The 23,473-nt window shown below is 37.7% G+C and overlaps 2 protein-coding genes across 4 annotated transcripts in view; one reads left to right on the plus strand and one right to left on the minus strand.

Moving 5' to 3' along the window:
* Positions 1-52: 52 nt before the first annotated feature.
* PRPF38A (pre-mRNA processing factor 38A) lies at positions 53-7,871 on the plus strand. The gene is made up of 10 exons (XM_083358685.1): positions 53-319; positions 3,399-3,558; positions 4,169-4,290; positions 4,620-4,705; positions 4,848-4,958; positions 5,714-5,826; positions 5,922-5,948; positions 6,026-6,123; positions 6,724-6,772; positions 7,007-7,871. The coding sequence occupies exons 1-10, from the start codon at positions 190-192 to the stop codon at positions 7,047-7,049; spliced, it is 939 nt and encodes a 312-aa protein (XP_083214811.1). The 5' UTR covers positions 53-189; the 3' UTR covers positions 7,050-7,871.
* Positions 7,872-8,834: 963 nt separating this feature from the next.
* Positions 8,835-23,473, minus strand: part of TUT4 (terminal uridylyl transferase 4) — a 42,902-nt gene continuing 28,263 nt past the window's right edge. For 2 of the 3 annotated variants that reach the window (XM_083358674.1, XM_083358676.1), the window contains 12 exons: positions 23,375-23,464; positions 21,559-21,672; positions 20,811-20,888; positions 19,571-19,748; positions 19,344-19,391; positions 19,173-19,255; positions 17,993-18,108; positions 17,651-17,811; positions 16,494-16,594; positions 14,126-14,639; positions 11,611-11,787; positions 8,835-9,322 (listed from right to left, as the gene is read on the minus strand). In XM_083358674.1, coding sequence (XP_083214800.1) covers positions 9,234-9,322; positions 11,611-11,787; positions 14,126-14,639; positions 16,494-16,594; positions 17,651-17,811; positions 17,993-18,108; positions 19,173-19,255; positions 19,344-19,391; positions 19,571-19,748; positions 20,811-20,888; positions 21,559-21,672; positions 23,375-23,464 — 1,749 coding nt within the window. In that variant the 3' untranslated portion in view covers positions 8,835-9,233. Of the gene's footprint in view, positions 9,323-11,610; positions 11,788-12,684; positions 13,461-14,125; positions 14,640-16,493; positions 16,595-17,650; positions 17,812-17,992; positions 18,109-19,172; positions 19,256-19,343; positions 19,392-19,570; positions 19,749-20,810; positions 20,889-21,558; positions 21,673-23,374; positions 23,465-23,473 lie in introns of those variants that run through there. The other variant, XM_083358675.1, reaches the window with a different exon arrangement.

A 23,473-nucleotide genomic window follows, 5' to 3' on the forward strand; every position in this document is an offset into this window, starting at 1 on the left:
AAAAAAAAAGAGAGGCCGGCGGAAGTCCCTTCCTCTCTCCGGAAGTGAATCCTGAGCGGAAGGGAAAATGGAGGGGGCGAGCGGTGCGGCTCTGTAGGCCGCTCTCTCATTCCCCCCCCCAACTTTCTCCTTTTCTCTTCTGGAAACGCTCCACTTTGTAGGGCTTTGTATCTTACTAGAGGGGCGGGCATGGCAAACCGGACGGTAAAAGACGCGCACAGCATCCACGGCACTAACCCACAATACCTGGTGGAGAAGATCATTCGCACTCGCATCTACGAGTCCAAGTACTGGAAGGAAGAATGCTTCGGTCTCACAGGTGCGGCTTAGCGAAGCGGGCGGTTGGATCCGAAGCAACGGGAGCGGATCGGGAATCCGCGGACGGGGGTGGGGTGGGGTTGGGAGACCGTTGGGGCTTTCGGGAGATCGGTTAGCGAGAGAGGAGATTGGGGAGGTTGGAAGCCAAATTGAACGGTTGGTGAAACGAGAGGGCATCTTGGTAAATACTTTGGTTGTTGTTAGCTGCGAAGTCGTGTCCGACCCATCGCGACCCTATGGACAATGTTCCTCCAATACTTACTTGTTGTTAGCTGCGAAGTCGTGTCCGACCCATCGCGACCCTATGGACAACGTTCCTCCAGGCCTTCCTGTCCTCTACCATCTTCTGGAGTCCATTTAAGCTCACGCCTACTGCTTCAGTGACTCCATCCAGCCACCTCATTCTCTGTCGTCCCCTTCTTCTCTTGCCCTCCATCTTTCCCAGCATTAGGCTCTTCTCCAGTGAGTCCTTCCTTCTCATTAGGTGGCCAAAGGATTTGAGTTTTAGCTTCAGGATCTGGCCTTCTAAAGAGCAGTCAGGATTGATCTCCTCTAGGACTGACCGGTTTGATCGCCTTGCAGTCCAAGGGACTCGCAGGAGTCTTCTCCAGCACCACAGTTCAAAGGCCTCAATTCTTTGGCGCTCAGCCTTTCTTATGGTCCAGCTTTCACTGCCATACATTGCAACTGGGAAGACCATAGCCTTGACTATACGCACTTTTGTTGACAGGGTGATGTCTCTGCTTTTTAGTGTGCTGTCTAGATTTGCCATGGCTTTCCTCCCCAGGAGCTTACTTACCCCTGTTTTAATCAAGGGCAGTGGTCTCCTCCGTCCGGGATTGTGTTAACTTATCTTATTTTAACATGCTGACAGCCGGTTGAGTAGGAATTTAAACTAGATTCAGATCTAAGGTGACTATTAAATGAAGCTTTGGGGAATGAGCAGATCTTTTCAAAACCACGATGATAGATCTGGAAGGAGTTATGATGATGATAACTTTATTGTCACTTTGAATGTACACCAATTGGCATACATCAAAATGAAATTTCGTTGCATACAGCTCTCAAAGGGTCACCACCTCCGATATATACTCCTTGTTCAGGGCCCGCTCAAATTTCACATTGTCCAGTTATATAGATTTCTTGAGTCCAACGTCCCTGCTTAGTGCAGGAATCCAAATTAAAACATCTTTTCAACAGGTATCTGCCCTCAGTCTGAGCATACAGGGTGCGGGGAAATCCATCACTTATGATGTATAAAAATTGCCATTTCAGGGAGAAAATCTTGGAATGTTCAAAATGGTGTTTATTAAATTTTTATGCTGCCCATCTCCCACATAAGGAGACTCTTATAAGCCTATCTTAGCGTCTTTCTTGAGTACCACGAGATGTAATTCATCTGGACCTGAAGAATTTAACTCAAAAGATCTTATCCATGTGTTAAATCTTAAATTTCAATTCTTTTCAATCCCTGATGAACATAACTTCTCAGAGCTGACTGAAACAGAAGCTGAGTAATCCTTCCTTTACTTTCATTATTGAATAGCTAGTGTATTATTTTCTGATTTTGAATAAATCTGAAAAGTTTTTCCTTCATTCTTAACTTCAACGCAGCTTGATTCTCAGTCTTTTGGAGCCGTTTCTCAAATTTTGGCCACATGTATTTCCTCTTCCTTGGGTACTTTTTTCTGTTTCCTATATACATATACTTTATTTTCCAGATTCACATTGCCTTCTGTTGAATTTCCCTCTCCCCCCCCTTTTAATTGTTTAGTAAACAAAGTTTACTAAAATCTACTTTTTTCAAGTCCGAGATACATATTCAATATGTTCAGTTTCTGATCCTTTAACAATAAGAACATCATATTACACGGTCATTTTCTTCCCATAGTCTTGCTACTTTTATTTCCCGGAGATGTTTTCTATTCTTTAGTATCGGATCAAGGATAGCTGATCCTGTGGTACCTTTCTTCATCCTCGGAAGAAGAAAAAAGTTACCAGATTAGTGGACCATCCCAACAGATAGTGATTAATCATAACTGGAAGGTCTGTTTTATAGGGGAATAGGAACCTAAGCAATACTCCTGTCCTGCTGGCACTGTAATTAAAAGAAGCCGTGAAACTTTCTTTTCCTCCCCTTACATTAGGGGTGTCAAACTGCCAGCCCACGGGACGGTTGCATCATACAGAGGTCGCGCCGTGCCCACACAGCTCCAGCAATACGAAAAAAAGTCACAATATGTTGTGACACGTCATGTGATGTGGCAAGTTTGACACCCGTGCCTTACATCTTCTTTTGTAAGGCATAGGAAGGTTAAAAATGAAAAATAACATCTTATAAAATTACATGGAAGCTGCAGTGTGATTATATACAGCAGGGGTGTCAAACTCAATTTCATTGAGGGCCGCATCAGCTTTGCAGTTGCCCTCAGGGGGCTGGGTGGGTATGGCCTGGGTGGGCGTGGCCTACTGGGTGGGCGTGGTTAGAGTGCATATGGCCTACTGGGTGGGCATGGCCAGCGCTACATTGTTCGTATCAAGGGTGCCTATGGGGGCCTGGGCAGGAGTGGGACAGATCTGAGGGTCTCTGGCAGAAGGAGGGTCTCTGGGCCAGGACCAGGCAATGGGGGCCGTTCCTTCACTGTTTCCAGGATGGCTTCGTGGGCCACATGAAACCACTTCGCGGGCCGGATCTGGCCCCCAGGCCTTGTGTTTGACATGTCTGATATACAGGTAAGTCTCGAATAGTGCAGTTAATAAATCCCATGAAATGGTTGCAGTATTTGAATTTCCACTATTCAAAGTGATTTTGATGGAGAATATGGTAATTCATTCCAACTCAATGGAAATAGGCCATGAAAAAATTTAAGCACAATATATATTTTGGGCTCCATTAAAAGCCTGGTTTCAATTTACAATTCACATTATTCAAACCCTTACTAATTGTGACCTACCTGTAATACACTCCATAATTGTTGATAAATTTTATCTAAATGGTTACTAGAACTGTTTCATTAAAAATGAAACAACCAGATACATGGATTTAATATTAAAACCTGATGGAATTATGTTTTTTATAGCTGAATTGGTTGTAGATAAAGCTATGGAATTGAGATACACTGGTGGAGTTTATGGTGGAAATATAAAGCCTACACCATTCTTGTGCTTGACTCTGAAGATGCTGCAGATTCAGCCTGAAAAAGACATTATTGTTGAATTTATAAAGAATGAAGACTTCAAGTAAGAGAAAAAAATAATATGGAGGTGTAATTTAAAACAAACTTTTTCCTACAGATTGTGGTTCTTGTTCATGGTTTTGCATATCTGTGTTTGATAAATATAAATCAGATTTTGTTCTCCATGGTATAAGGTTTTCGGTATGAATCATGTTTATTTTCTACTTCATATCCATCCATCACTTTTTGCAAGTGAAAATGTACACATTAGGCCATTGCCCAGCCATTTGTTTAGCAACTGCTGCTAATCCCATAAGATAGCCTGTTCTTAAATCTTCCTCTTCTGTAAATTTTCTAATTGTTCTCAGAGGTATAATTGAAATTGAGTCATTTTCAACAAAAGCAGACTTGTACATTATTTTTACATGCGTGCATGCGCGCGCACACACACACACATAATTGCTGCATGGAGTGGAAAGGAAGTAAGGAAGCGGCATGGACTACCTATAAACATAAATCAAGCAATTTGGTATAACATGGAAATTTTTGAATTAACATCTGTAATGAAATGACTCAGTAGTGAATTCAAATTCTATTATAGGATATTTGTATCCTCAGCTAATTGTATTGGAAAAAGTAATTCTAAATTAATGTTTCATTTTTGCCTATTTTAGATATGTGAGATTACTAGGTGCATTATATATGAGACTGACTGGAACTGCCATAGACTGCTACAAATACCTTGAACCATTATACAATGATTATCGAAAAATAAAAAGCCAAAATAGAAATGGAGGTAAGTGGTGTAATTTAATTCAATCATTTATAAATCCATTATCTAACAGATTTAAACATGTAAGTAGCACACATAGACTAAATTATATATCCATCTGATTGTCTTAAATGGTGCTGTATTCTTGTTTCATATTAAATGCTTGCCTTTGGACCACTTTGGTTAGTAGTAACCTTACTAGACAGGAAGAGGCAAGAAATACAAACCATCCAATAACTTAGTGTACATCCTGCCTTTCTATGTAGAAAATCATATAAAACATACCTTTTGTGTTTTCTGTAATTTTAGCTTAAGAACGTTACTCTTTTTAAATACAATCTTTTTCCCCCCAGAGTTTGAGCTCATGCATGTTGATGAGTTTATTGATCAGTTGCTTCATGATGAGCGTGTCTGTGATATCATTTTACCTAGACTACAGGTATGTAATCAATTACATTATAAGGAAATTATAAATCAAACTTCGAGTAGTAAAAAGATTAGCTTTCTATTATATATACAGTGCATGATGAAATCTTTCCCTTTTGAAGTATTGTCTGCATTTAAAACCTGTTCTTTTTTAGAAAAGGTATGTTCTAGAAGAAGCTGAACAGCTGGAAACACGGATCAGTGCTTTGGAAGAGGATATGGATGATGTAGAGTCTAGTGAGGATGAGGAAGAAGAGGATGAAAAGGTTTGAATCTGTCAAGTTTTTATTTTGGCATTGAAGTCCTCTTAATATAGCATATGCTGATTTCATAGTACAAAAATGTCGCATCCTTATTTTTTGAGAGAATATCGTGTTATAGTGCTTACTATTATCAGCCGTGGTGCTGCAGTGGTTAGAATGCAGTACTGCAGGCTACTTCTGCTGACTGCCAACTGGCAACAGTTCGGCATTTCAGTTGTCACCAGTTCAGGGTTGACTCAGCCTTCCATCCTTCTGAGGTCGGTAAGAATGAGGACCCAGATTGTTGGGGGCAATATGCTGACTCTGTAAATCGCTTAGAGAGGGCTATAAAGCACTATGAAGCAATATATAAGTCTAAGTGCTATGGCTATTAGCTACCTACCTCCAAGGTGACATGCATACCTACCCTTTAGGCCTTCTGAAAAAGCCTGAAGACCTGGCTCTGCCAACTGGCCTGGGGCCCCAAGGGGGGCATATCATTCTGGAGGTGGATTAAGCCCCCACCCCTTCCCTACAGTATGTGCTCCCCCTTCCTCTTCCGTCAATTTTAATTCAAATTTAACTATTCTTTTAATCTTTTATGTCGGGATTTTTTATTGTAAGTCACCAAGAATCACCTTTAGCAAGATGGGTGGCATATATGTTCAATAAATAACATTAGGTCCACTGAGCCTGCGTGTGGAAATAATTTGAACAAATGTTTGATAGCTTTTGAAATGTCACATTTACTATAAAAGGTTTTATTTACATGTTTTCAGCTGGATAGAGCCCCTTCCCCTGATCACAGAAGAAGAGGATATAGGGATTTAGACAAACCTCGTAGATCTCCAACACTGCGTTACAGAAGAAGTCGAAGTAGATCTCCTAGAAGGTAGCGTTTTGGGATCTTTCAACAATTGCTAACCAGCATAATATGCTAAAAGTAGTGTAGTAAATAACTGTTTATCCCCATTCCTTCCTATCTAGGCGAAGCCGATCTCCAAAGAGGAGAAGGTAATCATGTAAGATATTTGAATTGATCTTTAAAAGAAATATTGTAAGCTTGTGACTAACAGATTACTTCTTAACAGTCCTTCACCACGGCGGGAAAGACATCGCAGCAAGAGCCCAAGGAGGCACCGAAGTAGATCTAGAGAAAGGCGCCACAGATCAAGATCTAAATCTCCAGGTATTTACACTTTAGAGAAAGGCAGTTGTGGATGATTCCTTTGACTTTTAAGAATATTTTTAATATTTTCTATAATACACAAACTATGTGACTGTATCAATACAGTTAAAAGCTTCATCCCTTCTTCACCATGCTGTAATATGGTATGCTGTAATATGGTAAGGACTATATTAAATATGGGTCTTCCTCAACTTACAACCACAATTGAGCCCAAATTTCTGTTGCTAAGTGAGACGTTGGTTAAATGAGTTTTGTCCTATTTTACATCCTTTCTTGCCACAGTTGTTAAAACAAATCTCTGCAGTTAAGTTAGTAACATGGTTGTTAAGTGAATTTGGCTTTCCCATTGACTTTGTCAGATTGCAAAAGATGATCACATGAACCCGGGACACTGTAACCCTCACAAGTCAGTTGCCAAGGATTTGAATTTTGATCACATGACCTTGGGGATGCTGCAACAGTCCTAAGTGTGAAAAACGCTCATAAGCCACTTTTTCAGTTCTGTTGTAATTTCGAATAGTCACTAAATGAACCATTGTATGTCAAAGACTACCTGTATGAGCAGAATCAAAATCAAAATTTTGTACCTTATCTCAACAGGGCACCATCGTAGCCACAGACATCGTAGTCATTCCAAGTCTCCAGAAAGGTATGTATTTCACCTTTTGCTCCTTCATAGTTCATGGAAGGTTTGTACTAGATTCGTCTCACAGGAATAATCAGTCTTTATCATTGAGCTATATGTTCATGTATGTGGACAGAAGTGTTTGGACCAATGATTAGATACTCTCTGATTGTGCAAACGTGAATTTTAACTTCTTGTGTGATTTTCACTTGAACTCAAGTTAACTGAATGCTGGATTTTTTTTTATTCTTCTTTCAGATCTAAGAAGAGCCATAAGAAAAGCCGTCGGGGAAATGAATAACCTTAACCTGTTTCATGAATTAGAAGCTTTTTGTTTGTTTGGTAGAGGAGTTCACTTGATAGATAGATGCTCCTCTGACAGCTCAATGTTTTTTGCATTCAAGTGTTTCTTGGGCAGTATAAGCCTAGTATAAGTCTTCTAAAATTCAAAGTGAGCAAATACATAGTGGGTTCATCCCTATAGCTCTGTATGCATTTCTGAACTCATTTGGTTTAATTACAGATTTTTTAAAAATTTATATTTATGGATTATAATCAAGACAGTTCTTCTCACACTCAAAATCCATACTTCTTCCCTTCAGATTTTCTAGGCAACATTAAGGTTGTAATATGTGGTCACAGGGTCACTGAGGATAATCTACTCTAGGGCAGGGGTAGGCAACCTTGGTTCTTTTATGACTCGTGGACTTCAACTCCCAGAATTCCTGAGTCTGACTCAGGAATTCTGGGAGTTGAAGTCCACGAGTCATAAAAGAACCAAGGTTGCCTACCCCTGCTGTAGGGGATCCAACTTAGCAACTTTAAGAATTGTGGACTTCAACTCCCAGTATTCTTTATCCAGCATGTCCACAGATCTTAAAGTTGCTAAGTTTGGACACCCCTGGACTCTATCCCATCTTTTCCCATTTTGAATTCTTGCACATTTAGATAAATGTCTGAAGCAGACTGTATTCTTATTCATTGCCCTGTTTGATATCTTTAACTAAAATGGACATCCTTTCAATGTATTTTCTGATCAACTCTTGTTTTTTACAACAATTGTAAATGTGAAGCAGGAAGAAAGTTTGTCTTGTAATTTCTTTATTAAAAAAATGGTACACAAGTATTTCTTTAAAAAACTTTTTTCTTGGAATGGCTTATTTAGAACTGATTTAAATTACAAATACTTGTAAAATGAAGGTAATTGTTCTGAACATAATCACTATTAATACATAATAAACAGGAGAGTGCAAATATTTGATTCAGTTCAAAAGCAATCCAATTGAGTTACTGAAATCAAATTAAGAGATCTGTGAAAGTTTCAACTTTTGTGTATGTACAATTTTTTCCAAGTTGATTTGGATTTATTTCTAATTTGAATTGCAAATCTGATTCAAACCAATTTGAACTGTGCTTGATATGTCTATTCCTAGAATAGCAATACTTAGAACACAGACACACATATTTATTAAAATGGGAATACCACTCAGTTGGGATTATTTTGCAATGAGTGGGAATAAGATTGCAGGCTTGAAAATATGGGCAAGTTTAGTGTTATATTTTTCACTAAGTTACATAAGTATTTGAACATAATTTCAATGCCTGGAGTTTGCTTTATATACCATGTATATTTAATTCAATAGAGCACCAAGATTTTCATGCTGGTACATTTAGGTATACTTCCACAAGTCAGAAAGCACCTTTTATGTATCAGTCCAAGACTTAAGGTGGTAATACCATTCCAGAAATGCTTGATTTAATGAAAATGGCCCTGTTTTGTTCTTCACTTGCTTTCTTCTTTAACAGGCAACTGACATCAGACACGCAGAGCTATGTACCAGAAGTTACGTGAAGGAAGGATAAGTCTGAATGTGTATGCTGTCACAAATAAGAGTTCAGTGAATTAAATGGCAACACTTCACAGGCATACGAGCTTTCTTTTTTAATGTTTATGTTGCAAATACTGTTAGGTAGACATCCAAATCCCAAATATTTCTATATACTGCCCAACCCTTTTTATTTTGTTTTTAAAAAAGTACTGCCATTTAGCATTCAATCCCTAATATGAAAGAAAATGTGGCTATGATTTAGGATTTTCCAATTTTATTTCCTTTTTAAAAAGTTTTTTGGCACTACATTGTTCAGTAAAGAAATGAGTCTTTAACACATGAATTCCTTCTAATTTCTTTTTAGAATAGATATAAAGTCCGAACCAAAGTATGAATAAAGCTAATAGAAAATAAACAACTTAATTTTAAAAAATCTCTTTACAGTTTATCAAGATAAAATAAAACAGTTCCCTTAAAAACAGGGTAATAAAATAGATGACATTTGTATCACTAATTCTTGTGATACTAGTAAAAACTATATTTTATATTTATGTACAAATTATACACTTAAAAAGTTTTAAATAATCTTTTTATCTAAACATGTTGCAATAACATTTTATTCCAACCTGATTTCTTCCCATCCCCTTAATTAAACTTCATTTCTTCTGCTGAATAAAATTCATGTTCAAGTGTGGATGTCCTTGAGACAGAAGTGAAAAGCGCTGGTTCTGCATCAATAGGCCAGCTAAAAGAAAATTGGTTATATTTATTGCAGTATATATTAAATAAATTCATTTTATATATCATGTACATTGAAAATGGAGTCTAAAAATGCTTGGAAGCACTGCTGCAGAAAGGTAAATGAATGGTTCAAAGGGAAAAAGCAAAACACAATTTGTGGATTAGACTTATAAAAATCAGCTTCAATTGAATTATTTAAATATCTATTTGAATGATCAATCCCTTAATATATACAGCGCATTCAGGAAGTATTCAGACCGCCTTTGCTTTTTGTCAATTTTGTTATGCTGCAGCCTGACTCTACAGTTGTTGAAATTCTGTTTTTTTCTCATTAATCTACAATCAGTACCCCATAATGACGACGTGAAAACAGAATTTTAGCAATGTCTGTAAATTTATTAAAAAGAAAAAACTGAAATGTCACATTGTCATAAGCGTTCAGGCCCTTTGCAACAACACTTGAAATTTAGCTCAGGTGCATCCCATTTCTCTTGATCATTACTGACATGTTCCTACATCTTGACTGGAGTCCACCTGTGGTAAATTAAATTGATTGGACATGATTTGGAAAGGCACACTCCTCTATAGAAGGACTCACAGCGGACGATGCATACTATAGCAGAGCAAAAGCCATGAGGTCAAAGGAACTGCCTGCAGAGCTCAGAGACAGGATTATTGCAAGGCACAGATCCAGAGAAGGCTACAATAAAATTTCTGCTGCACTGAAGGTTCTTATTAAGAGCACAGTGGCCTTCTCAGATGGAAGACATTTGGCACAACCAGGATTCTTCCAAGGGCTGGTTGCCCGGTCAAACTGAGCAATCAGGGAAGAAGAGCCTTAGTAAGAGAGGTGACCGAGAACCTGATGGTCACTGGCTGAGCTCCAAAGATCCTGTGCAGAGATGGGACAGAGTTCCAGAAGGACAACCATTTCTGCAGCCCTCCACCAATATGGGTTTTATGGAAAAGTGGCTAGACAGAAGCCTCTCCTCAGTGCAATATACATGAAAGCCTGGTTGGAGTTTGCAAAAAAACAACCACCCCCCCCCCAAAAAAAACCCCAAACACCTGTAGGACTCTCAAACTGTGAGGAACAAGATTCCCTGGTCTGAGGAAAGCAAGATTGAACTCTTTGGCCTCAATTCTAAATGTTATGTCTGGAGGAAACCAGGCATCGCTCATCACCTGTCCAATATCACCCCTACAGTAAAGCATGTGGCAACACCATGCTGTAGGTTTTTTTTTTCCAGCAGCAGGGATTGGGAGACTGATCAAGGTTGAGGAAAAAAACTGAATGGAGCAATGTACAGGGATATCCTCAATGAAAACCTGTTCCACAGCACTCGGGACCTCAGACTGGGCTGAAGGTTCACTTTCCAACATAACAATCCTAAAACAACACAGGAGTGGCTTAGAGACAACTCTTGTGAATGTCCTAGAGTGGCCCAGCCAGAGGCCTGACCTGAACCCTATTGAACATCTCTGAAGGGACCTGAAAATGGCTGTGCACCAACAGTCGCCATCCAACCTGACGAGCTTGAGAGGATTTGCAAGGAAGAATGGCCGAAAATCCCCTAATCCAGGTGTGCAAAGCTTGCCGCATCATACCCAAAAGACTTGAGACTGTAATTGCTGCCAAAGGTGCTTCATTTTTAATAAATTTTACTGACATTTCCAAAATTCTGTTTTCACTTTGTCATTATGGGATAATGAGTGGAGACTAATGAGAGAAAAGAAGAATTTCAAGAACTGTAGAATCAGGCTGTAGCATAACAAAATAAACAAAAGAGAAGGGGGTCTGAATACTTCCTGAACGCACTGTACATAAACTAATAAGAGAGAATATATGTAGCTTGGGGTTGAACTGTGAAATCCTTGATGCCTCTGAGCTCGATGGATTGTTTCAAATGTTTCATTACCTAGTTAGATAATGAAAATTTCCCAAACAAACAATTCATAAACCAGGAACCATGCATGTTTTTCTGGTGTATGGAATACTTGCTGCAGTAAAGTAGGTTAATTCCATATAAAACACAGATTTTATTTAAATATAAGTAAAAATTGAAGGTAGCAAGTTAACAAAGAGGTGTGTCATAACTGATTCATATACATATTCAAAAGTTCAACTGCATGAAAAGTTCTGTATATCACAGATTTGTTCTGTGTGAATACGGACCCCAAAAGCCATGCTTTTATTTCAATCTATTTCAGAATATATTATTAAGGACTGCAGCCACAAAGAAACAAAAGGTATCAAAGCTGTATCACATCATTAAAATGTCCTTATCCTACCTTGAGGATAGAAAGGTTTGTTCAATGGGTAACTGGCATTTCCCTGCTGCATGTAGTTTGGAGATATACTGTAAGGCCACGTCCCTCGAAGGACAGGAAAACGGGTAGTAGCTCCATGGTCCCAAGGAATAGGTGGAGGTGGATTTCCTTTACCATATTGCCCTTGGAAGCCCTGGTCTAATTGTCATTGCCAAAAGAAAAAGAGAGGAAACATTGTAGATGAAATTGATAGCTTGCATTATACCAGCAAACAATAGCACTTACTCTTTGAAATCTAATATTTAGTATAAACATTGATATGGTGAATAAGATTGGGTATATGATGTACTTATCAATAACTGATATTGTTTTAAATTAAACCATCATCCCAGCTAAAACATTTGCAATATCCCAAATTGAGGTAAACTGACAAGAAGAAGCAATAGGAATTTTCAAATGTTAAAGAAATAGGATTAATATAGTTATGGATAATTGTTATGGTAAAAGAATACTAAAATAGCTGTTTGTTTACATAAAAAACTACTGTTAAAAAGTCATAAATTTTACATTAAGGACATTATAGATAACTAAACTGTGGATGTTTTGAGAAATGATGGGCTTGATGCAAAAATTCTGAATAAAAAAAATTAAGCCAATGTTGCTGGTTTACAATATCTCATAACAACTCTTAAAGGTAAAGGTAAAGGTTCCCCCGCACATGCGTGCTAGTCGTTTCCAACTCCAGGGGCCGGTGCTCATCTCCGTTTCAAAGCCGAAGAGCCAGCGCTTGTCCGAGGACGTCTCCGTGGTCATGTGGCCGGCATGACTAGACGCCAAAGGCGCACGGAACGCTGTTACCTTCCCACCGCAGTGGTCCCTATTTTTCTACTTGCATTTTTACGTGCTTTCGAACTGCTAGGTGGGCAGAAGCTGGGACGAGTAACAGGCGCTCACTCTGTTACGCGGCACTCGGGATTCGACCCGCCAAACTGCCGACCTTCTGATCGACAAGCTCAGCGTCCTAACCCACTGAGCCACCGCGTCCCTATACATATTTCACAACTCTTACATATTTCTTTTCTTCAACAACACCTTAGGCAGTGCAGAGCAATCCTGCAAGTTAAAATTTCCTGCCCGAGCAGGGGGTTGGATTAGATGGCCTCCAAGATCCCTTCCAACTTCATTATATTATTAATTCCTTGGAGTCAAATTAACCGTTTTGTTCAAAAATGAATGAAAAATATAAAACAAACCAAGCCACTGAAAAGCAATTATTAAATACTATGATGAAAAAAAACAGAAAGAAATACATGTTCTGAAAATACAGAATAGTTGACAGGTAGTCCTTGACTTACAACCACTGTCAGGAAGGGATTTATGCTTGTGGCACCTATGTGATTATCGAATTTTACAACATTTTTTGCAGTGGTTGCTAAGCAAATCATTGTGGTGATTCAGTGAACCTTTAGTTATTAAATAAAAGCTGCAGTTTTAAGTGTAAATCAGAATCCAGCAGAAAATACAGCAAATCATGGTCATGTGACCACAGGATGCTGCAACCAGTCACAAAAGCGATCAAACTGTCAAATGCCCAGGATTCAGTAACATGACTATGGGGAGTTGGCACATTTTACAATGGCCAAAAATACTTTTATGTGCCATATAGTACCATTCTGGATCCACAATGAATGGTTGTTAAGCAGTCTTAAAGTCAAGGACTACCTGTAGAGACCATGAACAATGTATCTTTGGGAATCTTTGAAGTATCCGAGTTGTTTGTAATGTTTCATTAGTTTGGTTTGGCTGACCTAACTACTTCTAATTCTAAGAAGAAAATCCTAAAGTAGGCCATGAATCCTTCTAAACTTGTTCTAGGAAGTATGGATCGGAGTCATTGTCAAATGAAAACAACTATAAAACACACCAGCAGTAAACGCTTCGTTTCAGCCATTTCTGACCAGCTATATTTTTTTTAAAAAAAGTATAAAATTCATACTGGTTCATATATTAATATATCAACATTTCAATCTAAGTACATCAATATGCAGAATCTTTAAATAAACTGGATGGAGTTAAAAGGCTGAACAGAAAGATGTGCTCCTACCAGGCCGCTCTTCTTCTATCACATATATCATTCCCATCCCATTTTAAGCTACTTTTGACACTATTTTCAGAGCAGTATTAAATGCAACATGAGAAAGCCCATTTGAAAAACAAAATGTAACTGCTTTCAGCTTATGGCTAGATCTGATGTGGATTCTCTAATTCAGTTCATATTTGCTAGCAGTTTTTCACTAGGTCAGTCTTCTCTTTCAATAACTTGTCTAGATCTACAATGCAAATGGCTCAAGCACTTTTTTTTTAAACTTTTCAGCTACGTTAATGTCTTGGCCTAAGTATTAAGGAAATTAATCTTCCTTAAAATGTTTTCTTGTAAGCAGCCGATTAGCAGGATCGAATGAAACGAGCTCAGAAATGGTTAGCAAAGAAAACATCAGTATTTGTACAAAGCCAAGTGACAATCGAGGAAAATTACCTGAATTCCCCACTGTGCCATTGTTCACCAGTGAGCTTAGAGTCACAGGGTTGTGCCAGGGTCCCTCATGAGAAGTGCTGGGGATTCCCACAGGCCTGGCAGCAGGCTGTGCAAAGATGATACTAGGATCATTCAAGCTTATGGTGCTCTGATTATTGGGTGGGTTGCTGCTGCCAGTTCTCACCGAAAATGGAACGTTTGTTGCGTGAGGAGGATTACCCGGTGCAGAGTGAATAACAGGCCAGGAGGTGTTAGGAAATGGAATTTGGTGATGGTGGGGCATTTGAAATACCCCCAAATTAGGCAAGGTGGAATACTGACCTGGGGGAGATTGGGCAAAGTTAAACAAAGGCAGCTGGACCTGGTGAGGTGACTGTGCCCCTTGTTGGGGCGGCAGAGTATGTTTAGACTGGGATACTGATTGAGGCTGAGGCTGATTAATGGAGGCTGGTGGAGAGGAATTCTGGGTAAACTGCTGAGGCTGTGGAGAGTAAGATGATTGATGCGAATCAGACTAGAGAAGGGGGAAAAAAAGGATTGGGTTTGGATTAGTTTACCAGTTAAGTGATCCACTGAGCTCCTGACAATTAAAAAGTTACCACAAAGGAACTTTTACAACCCCATTCTAAGTGTTTCAGCTCAAGGAAATAAAATAAAAGGTAGTCCTTGACTTACAACCACAATTGGGATCAGAATTTGGATTGACTGAACAGAGCATTAAGCAAGATGCCACGTGACTGCTTCATTTAATAACCACAATCCTGGCGTTCCAGGTTGTGGTCATTAAGCAATCGCGTGGGTTTTGAATGGACAAAGTCCCAGCTAAAGAGTTCACAGTGTCTCAAGGAGGGTAAGGAAAACCCTGTGAGACACTGTCTGGCTCTGACAATTCTTCACGCAAGCAGGATTTTCAGTGCCAGAGCAGAGACACGTTGGCAGGTTGCCTTCGCCGTGCTACCCAGGGCTCCTTGCACTCCTCCTATTACTACTCTGGCACCTGCTGAAATCCAAGCATGCAATTTGTTTAGGAGCAACAGGCATTGAGTGAAGTAAGTTTGAAAAGGAGCCTCATTTCCCAAGCAAAGAAACAGTCCAAGGACCTGCTTCCTTTGTAGGAATCTGCCTGATAGTGCCTGGAAGGAAAGGAAGGAGATCGGCTGCAAGGTGAAGGAAAAGGGAGAAGAAGCATGTTTTATCCAACTTTTCCTCTCCATCTCCCTCCGGCTCTGCCATGTCTTTCCTGCCGTCCACGCTACAGGCACACATGTTATTCCAGGGGAGGGGGAGGGAGGAGAGAAAGAACTGGCATTATGCGATAGTTACTGGATCTTTGGAAACCCCCCTCACCCCAACTGTTTTTTGTTTTTTTTTTGGGTGGAAAATGAGATTCCTTTGAAAACTAATTTTAGTGAATTTCCGCAGCTCCTAAGCAGTCTTGCACATGGAGGTTTAGTGTGCTTAAGATTTTGGCAGGTGCCAGAAAGGAGAGGCAGCAGTAATATAAGAAGCCTGGGCTGCCTCAAGCAGGTAAGGGAAGCCCTGGCAGGCCTACCCACAGGTTGTACTCAAGTATCTTTCTGCTCTGGCACTGAAAATCTTTCTTCCTGAAATCCAAGTGGAAAGCATTGAGTTTCTGGAAAAAAACAGTGGAAAGATTGAAAATGGAGAACACAGGAGTGTCTTGTGCTTGATAATCAACGTGTGAACAGATTGCCAACTACAGCGGGGAGTGTGACATTTTGTTATGGTCCGAAGTGCTTTATGCCCCTTCTTAGGCCATCATAACTTATTTTATTTATTTTATTTTATTTTAATCCCATTTATATCCCGCCCTTCTCCGAAGACTCAGGGCGGCTTACACTCTAAGCACAAATCAATGTGCTCAGCAATAGCAATACAACTTCAAATAGTTATTAAGCAACCGGTTGTAAGTCGAGGACTACTATAAATTGTTTCACTAGTTTGAGTTTTGTATACAAGGTTTCTACTAACAGAAGACATTATCTTACATACTCTTCTGATTTAAGTCCTCTTTTAAATACCACTAACTTAAAACATGTAGCTATAAACATGACCTTTAATTTTCATACTGCAGTGGCATATTCATTAATTCAACTTTTCAATTACCAAATAAAAACCTTAATCTGTGATTTCTGAGTGTGTGTGTGTGTGTGTGTGTGTGTGTGTGTGTGTGTGTAATAGATTAAATAAAAGAACTATAAATATGGGGAAACAAACTATTGACCTGTCCACCAGGTGTTTCATTGTAAGAATCATCGTAAGTACTCATAACTACTGTTTTTATATACTGTCAGTGCTTGCTACTTATACAAAACCTATTCATAAAAACATTGAAAATACAACTTACACATTCGGATGGCTGTCTAGTACGCGAGGGTCTTTCTACCTGCTGTTGAATTGATCCAGTGACTTGCTGTGAATTGACCAAGCTTCTGACTAATTGAGAAGCTAAATGATAAAATATAAAGAAAGTGTAATTTAAATTAAGCGATCAAATTTCAAATAAATATGTACAAAGTAAAGCACATTTACAACCACAATTTTATCTATGGCTCTTCAGCAGCAGTGCTTTATGCTAGGGATAAATCATAACAAACAAGTGCTTCCCTACCTTTAGGGAAAATTACTACTGCACAACTTGCAATATTCCTAATTTCTACTTGTTTGGATCCTTCATTCTAAAATTACCAATTATAAAGCTTCATTTATTAAATTGTTTACAGCAAGATTTTACTAAATTCAAGTTCCTCAGCTTCACAAAATTTCCTTTCTGAAATTATTTTTCGAAAAAAATGTAGGGAAGAAGGGCTGCTAAATAAGCACTATGAGGGGCTTTGAAGAATGACAAACCTCAAGACATTGTGAAGTTACAACTAGAATATGGCTATAAATTATTATTAAAAGTCATGTAATAATGGAGCGTAAGAAAAAGGCTAAATATAAAGCAAAATATAGACCTACATTTCAACAAAGTTGGCTGATCATCATGTATTTAGTTTGTAAAATGTTTAGGGGGAAAAACTGTCCAGAATAATTATTATCAAATATTAGGTGGAAAAAATAATTTAAAACAGGGAGGAGGAATCTTTTTTCCATTTAATCCAAATACAATTGCAATAATTAACTTTGTATTAACTGACTGCATTACATTCTTTACTGTATTATAAATTGCTTTGGTATTATCCTTCCTGAAACTCACACTTAGATTTAAATTAACTATTGATTAGAAAATAATTATCTATTCCAAAGAAGTTAGCTACTGGAGATGTACATCTACGTTTGCTATCATTGTAAGGCAATCGGGTATCACAACTAGTAATGTTGAAACTCATCTTACCAACCAAACTCTCCTGAAATTCCTGAGAGCCAATTAAAATTACGCACGGGCCTTTATGAACAACTCTCTTAGCAAAAATCAGGCTTTTGGGATCAATCAGGACAAAAGTGCAAAAGCAGAACTGGTAATACAGGATACAAAAACGGAAACTGGAGAATTTATTTTACCTGCTAAACCACTGCTTCTTTGTCTGGTCTGCTTGAATTCAGGACAATCTCTTCTAACATGTCCCATGTCACCACACATAAAACATCTCTTTTCTCTGGTATCTCTTTCTTCTTCCTTTAGTTCCTTTTCATCATCTTTTTCATTCTCTTTTTTCTTTACCCTTAAGAAGAAAAAGTATGAAAGATAAGCTTTACAGTATCCTTGAAAAGTAGGACACAATGTGAAAAAAATATTTTTAAAAGGACAACAAGAGGATGTAAGTGCAAAGAAAAAGAAGGAAAGAATATTTTGAAGATTTCAGGCTCATTTTATGAAAGAGAGAAGCATATGTTTTTACTAACCTCCTTCTTTTAGGGCAGTCCTTCATATAGTGGCCAATTTTGCCACAGACACGACAGCACCTGTCATTTGGGGCCAGTTCTCCATCAGTTAATACTTTGGAATTGAAAAAATATTCCTGAAAGAGTTGGAAACATGTTCATTTTCCAGTAAGACAGCACAGGTAATAATACTTTTACGGCTTACTAATGGAAGTCATTCATTATAGAGAAAGGTGTTCCAACCAGCTATTCAAAACTTTAGTGGACAGTGAATACGTTCCCATTTTTGTTTTGTTTTTTCCCATGTGTGTATCTCTCTGTGTATATGCATATAACTATATCAAGCTTTTACAGGCTTCTATTTCCAAGACTCTGGAGAAAAGCCTAATGCTGGGAAAGATTGAGGGCAATAGAAGAATGGGACAACAGAGAATGAGGTGGCTGGATGGAGTCACTGAAGCAGTAGGTGTCAGCCTAAATGGACTCTAGAACAGACATGTCAAACACAAGGCCCGGGGGCCGGATGCGGCCCGGGAAGTGGTTTCATGTGGCCCGCGAAGCCATCCTGGAAACAATGAGGGAATGGCCCCCACTGCCTTGGCCCTGGCCCAGAGACCCTCCTTCTGCCAGAGACCCCCAGATCTGTCCCACTCCTGCCCAGGCCCCCATAGGCACCCTTGATGCGAACGATGTAGAGCTGGCCACGCCCACCCAGTAGGCCATGCCCACCCGGCCCCTTGAGGGCAACCACAATGTTGATGCGGCCCTCAATGAAATTGAGTTTGACACCCCTGCTCTAGAAGATGGTAGAGGATAGGAAGGCCTGGAGGAACGTTGTCCATAGGGTCGCGATGGGTCGGACACAACTTTGCAGCTAACAACATTTCCAAGATAACGTGCACTTCTATATAGTGGATCGATCTGCAGCCAATGGCTTATGTAAAGCAAAGATCCATTGAAAAGAAAATTTTAGGATTTGCAGAGCAATTATTTTAATGATTTCATGAATGAGAAAATAAAAAAAGAGTGCTGAGAAAAGCATTCTATTAAGTATGACCTGCTCTATCAGCATAACACATACATCTTCAGGCTAATTAAATGGGATAGTGCAAATTAAAATTTTATGTATCTGAAATATCCTACAGCAGTACAATAAAAATACTTGCTCATTTGTAATAAGGCAGAAGAAAAAAGAACTTACAGCTTCTCTTCCTGAGATTGGATAATAAGGGGTACCAAATAACTTTCTCCCGTTGATTAATGCTTTCATTATAAAATTGGTCACTTTGGATTAAAAAAAAAAGATATTTTTTAAAAAAGCAGTATTAATTTTGAAGTTCATTCAGTTGAATAATACTTTTTATGTACTTACTTTTTCTAGAAACTCCTGCACCAAGATTATGATTTAGGTCAAAGGGATCTGAGCAATAACAATAACAAAAAAATTAAGAGAATTTTTTAAAAAAAATATTAATGCACATATTTCTTTATAAAAACTACAGATGCAGTAAAAATTGCTTTCAAATATGTTAGCATAATGTAATATAAACGAAGATTCTTAAGAACAAATTTATTAAACAAGAAATATTCAATAACTACCTTCAATAGCAATGCATTTGGATGTCCACTGTTTCTCAAATGTGGTTAACAGCTTTTTCTGCCGAATGCTGATGACATATTCTTTGAAATCAAATTCTTCAGTGTAAAATCTCAGTAATCCTAACCAGAGTTCTCCCAGTGACTCTGTGTTTTTCCCAAGAGAAGGTAAACGTTTTTTCTGTATAAAAGTTATAGCAGTGAACATGTCAGACAACAGCTTTTTCTAAAATAAATGCAACAGTTTTAACCAGAAAGCTTCTAAAGTAGCACAGTGCAAAATAGTTACTGCTGTCCTTTATGATTATCTATTAATAGGGTAGGAGGAAAAGTGGTTAAGGTACCAGGCTAGAAAGCCAGAGACTCTGAGTTCTAGTCCCGCCTTAACCATGAAAATCAGTTGGGTGACCATGGGCCAGTCAGTCTCTCTCAGCCCAACTCACCTCACAGGGTTGTTGGAGGGAAAATAAGAGGAGATGGTGTGTTGGCTATGTTCGCCACCTTGAGTTATTTGCAAAAATAACAAAGGGGGAGGGATACAAATAAATACAGGTATTTTCTCTACAAAATTCTCTACTTATGCAAACTCCAAGTAACAGTTCCTTTCCTAACAATCTTATTATTTTATTTATTTATTTATTTGTTTGTTTGTTTGTTTATTTGTTTATTTAATTTATTTAGATTTATATACCGCCCTTTCCCGAAGGACTCAGGGCGGTTTACAGGGCATTTAAAAAACAGTCAATACAAACGTTAAAATAAATTAAAAGAGATTAAATAGAACCCTGAGAAAATTAAAACCCAGTTAAAATTAAAATTAAAAATATTCATTATGATAGATAAAGTATTTCTTGGATGAAACATGCACTTGTTTTGAAAAAGAAATCTGTCTAAAATATGATACAGAGATGCTGATTAGAATAGCTCTTCTGTGGTAGCCCCAGGTTGTTATATCAACATTAAAAAAATGAATACATTTTTTCCCTTTAAAAAAAAAAGAACACAAAAACACAGAAGCAGGTAAGCTTCACTAATCTTTACTACAAAAATAGCAGAGACTCTTATTGCTGGTCCACTTCCAATTCTTCCCATATTACCTCAGCTACTTTGTCCAACAATAAAAGACCGGGGAGAAAGTTCTTTTTAGTTTACAGAATGGCAAATATATTGCTGGCAGACTTTACATAGTATAATTAAAGCAGACCTAAGAATTAATTGGATTATTCCAAAATGAGGACTTTACCAATTCATCGGTATCATCAAAGAAGAAAGCATTCCAACCATCAACCATCCTTTGAGGGATCTGCTGCCCATCAAATATCTATAACACATGAAAAATAAAAGCATTCCAAATACAGAAATGTTTTTTTTTTTAAAAAAAAACATGCATTACTTATCTGATTCTTTCTAAAACTATGAATAATAAAAGAATTTATTCTCAAAATTTCAAGAAAACCATAAACCTCTGGCCCAGAATGCAGACACATGCACCAGAATGGTGGGGGAAACGTGATTTGATTGTGTTACTTAGTGGTAAGGTTAACAGAGCATATTTTTTGCTAATAAAGAGACTTGGAGTATAAAAGCGTTATGAAGCATACAACTTCATTTGATTTCAAAACTCAAGTTAAAATCAGATGCTTACCACTTTAGCAATAATAATAAAAACATAATTTCTCTGCTTTTACATGTAGGTAAACAAGTCACTTCATGCATTTTGTACTGTAATTCCACAGTGCCTGATTATTAGCCAGTCTGACTAGGGTTTATGTAAACTAATCCAAAGTATCCAGATTATCTACTCCTGTTATACATAATGTTCAGACTTTTGTTGGGAAAGAAGCTCTTTATGAGGAAAACTACTATATATACCACCCATGTGAAATGGCTAGGAAAAGATCTGAACTTGATTCAGTAATTCTTCAAAAAGAACCCCAACCAACACTAATATCATAAGCAAATTATCCAAGTTTTGTTCCTTGAAAATTTACCTCTTGCAGTACGGGGATTACTGGTGGTTCTCTCTGTTGTAAGAAGTACAATACCATGAGAATGTAGGCATATGAAGAGAGACTTCCTCTGGATGCATCTCCAATATCACAACGCTGTTCAAACATTTTCAAGGCAATAAGCATATAGCAAGTTATTTTGGGTAACAAATACACCACCAGAATAGATACTAAGAAAAGACATTTTATGCCAATTCAAAGTATGTTTTCAGTAAAACATAATCAGAGTCAAATGCATACTGTTACTGAAAATTCGTAGTTCAATTTAGGAATTTTGATCTTGGAAGCAGCTAAGTAGGAACTACTAGGAGCATGAATGTCTCAAGAGAGTGTAGCAGAGCACGAGCTATAATATTTATGTATTTTATCCATTGATAAAAAAAAATTCAATCATTCACTTAAATGAGCAAAACCCCATGTGATCACTCACTTCAGAAACTAATGACAAACATATTCTAAATAATGTTTTCAAGGTAAAACACTTAGCAAACATCCCTTAGCAAACTTCCTACTCAGAATATTACGGTAATATTATGGGAAATCTTGTCAAACATACATACATATCAGTTCCCCACAATTTACTAAAAAATAACTTTTACAGGGTTTGTTCCTAACAAATCCACGTTGGTTTCTGGTATATACCACCCTGTTTTCAAGAATAATCATGTTATAACCTTCCCAGATATTAATGTCAAAAAGCATATTTCTCTATTGAACTTTTTGAAAAATCAGCCATTTTTTTGAAATTATTATTCCTATATTTCTTTTGATGAAAATAAAAAAAACACACTAGTTTTATTCCATTCTTCCAGATAATGTCAACTGTGCCACCATGTTCACTTCCTTGAATGTTATGTGCGGATGTGAATAACTGTCTACCATAGTAAATTTTCTTCTCTTTCTTATCAGAGAATTCTCTAAGTCTTCTGAACTCTTTGGACAAAACTATATAGAAGCCCGTGTTTGAAGTCATTTTTTATTTACTTAGGGATAATGGAGTTAGTAATATAGACAGATATATAGATGTATTTATGGTGGGTATAGTCATTTTCTCTATATAATTTAGATTGCTATTTTTTGGTATTGAATAAACCAATGCATATTTTTGTAGCTTGAATGACTAAGCTAGTTACCCTAAATTCATGAACAGTTATTTTACCTACAGTAATTAATGTTTCCCAAAGTAGTACCCTTAGAGTGTAAGTTTGCATATGCATGTAAAAGGACATCACGTATGAAAATTGCTAAGAGGCCTGCTTTGGATCCTTATTTTTATAGATTTCATTTTGCTTAAGCTCCTGACATAGACACCAGCAGTCTATTAAACTATGTCAAAAGGCAATCAATAATAATAATACCTCTACATTTCAAAGCCAAAATAATAATTATCAATAATTAGTAAACAAAGAATTTGGATTCACAAGAAAAGTTTGCAAATAACAGGCTTTGTACAAGGTGAAAAAGTGTGGCCAAGGATATACACAACTCACTATCATCACTTTACTGAGACTTTTTTTTTTTTTGCATTTTCAGGAGTTTTAACAGGAACAGTTAATCCTTGATGGTTGGAATTTGGTCCTTGATATGTTGTTGAAGCCAAATGAATCTGTGACACTCACTAGTGAATCTAAATCCAATTGAGATACAACTGTACTAACTTTCAACAATTCAGCAAAGCAGTCACCATATCTTTTAGTGTGCTTAAAAATAACCAGTATTTGAATAATAATGCCTCAATTGTTTGGTGGAGGAATGCTGAACACCTTGTATTTTAAAATCGCATCATTACTGCATTTACCTTTGCAAAAACTTTCATTGTGTATCCCAAATATTGCACTCTTGGATCAATGGCTGCATAAGTTGCAAGCATTCTTGTGTTATGCTGTGCCTAGAAAAC

The sequence above is a fragment of the Vipera ursinii genome (genome assembly GCF_947247035.1).
Source record: "Vipera ursinii genome assembly, chromosome: 3".
NCBI lineage: Eukaryota > Metazoa > Chordata > Lepidosauria > Squamata > Viperidae > Vipera > Vipera ursinii.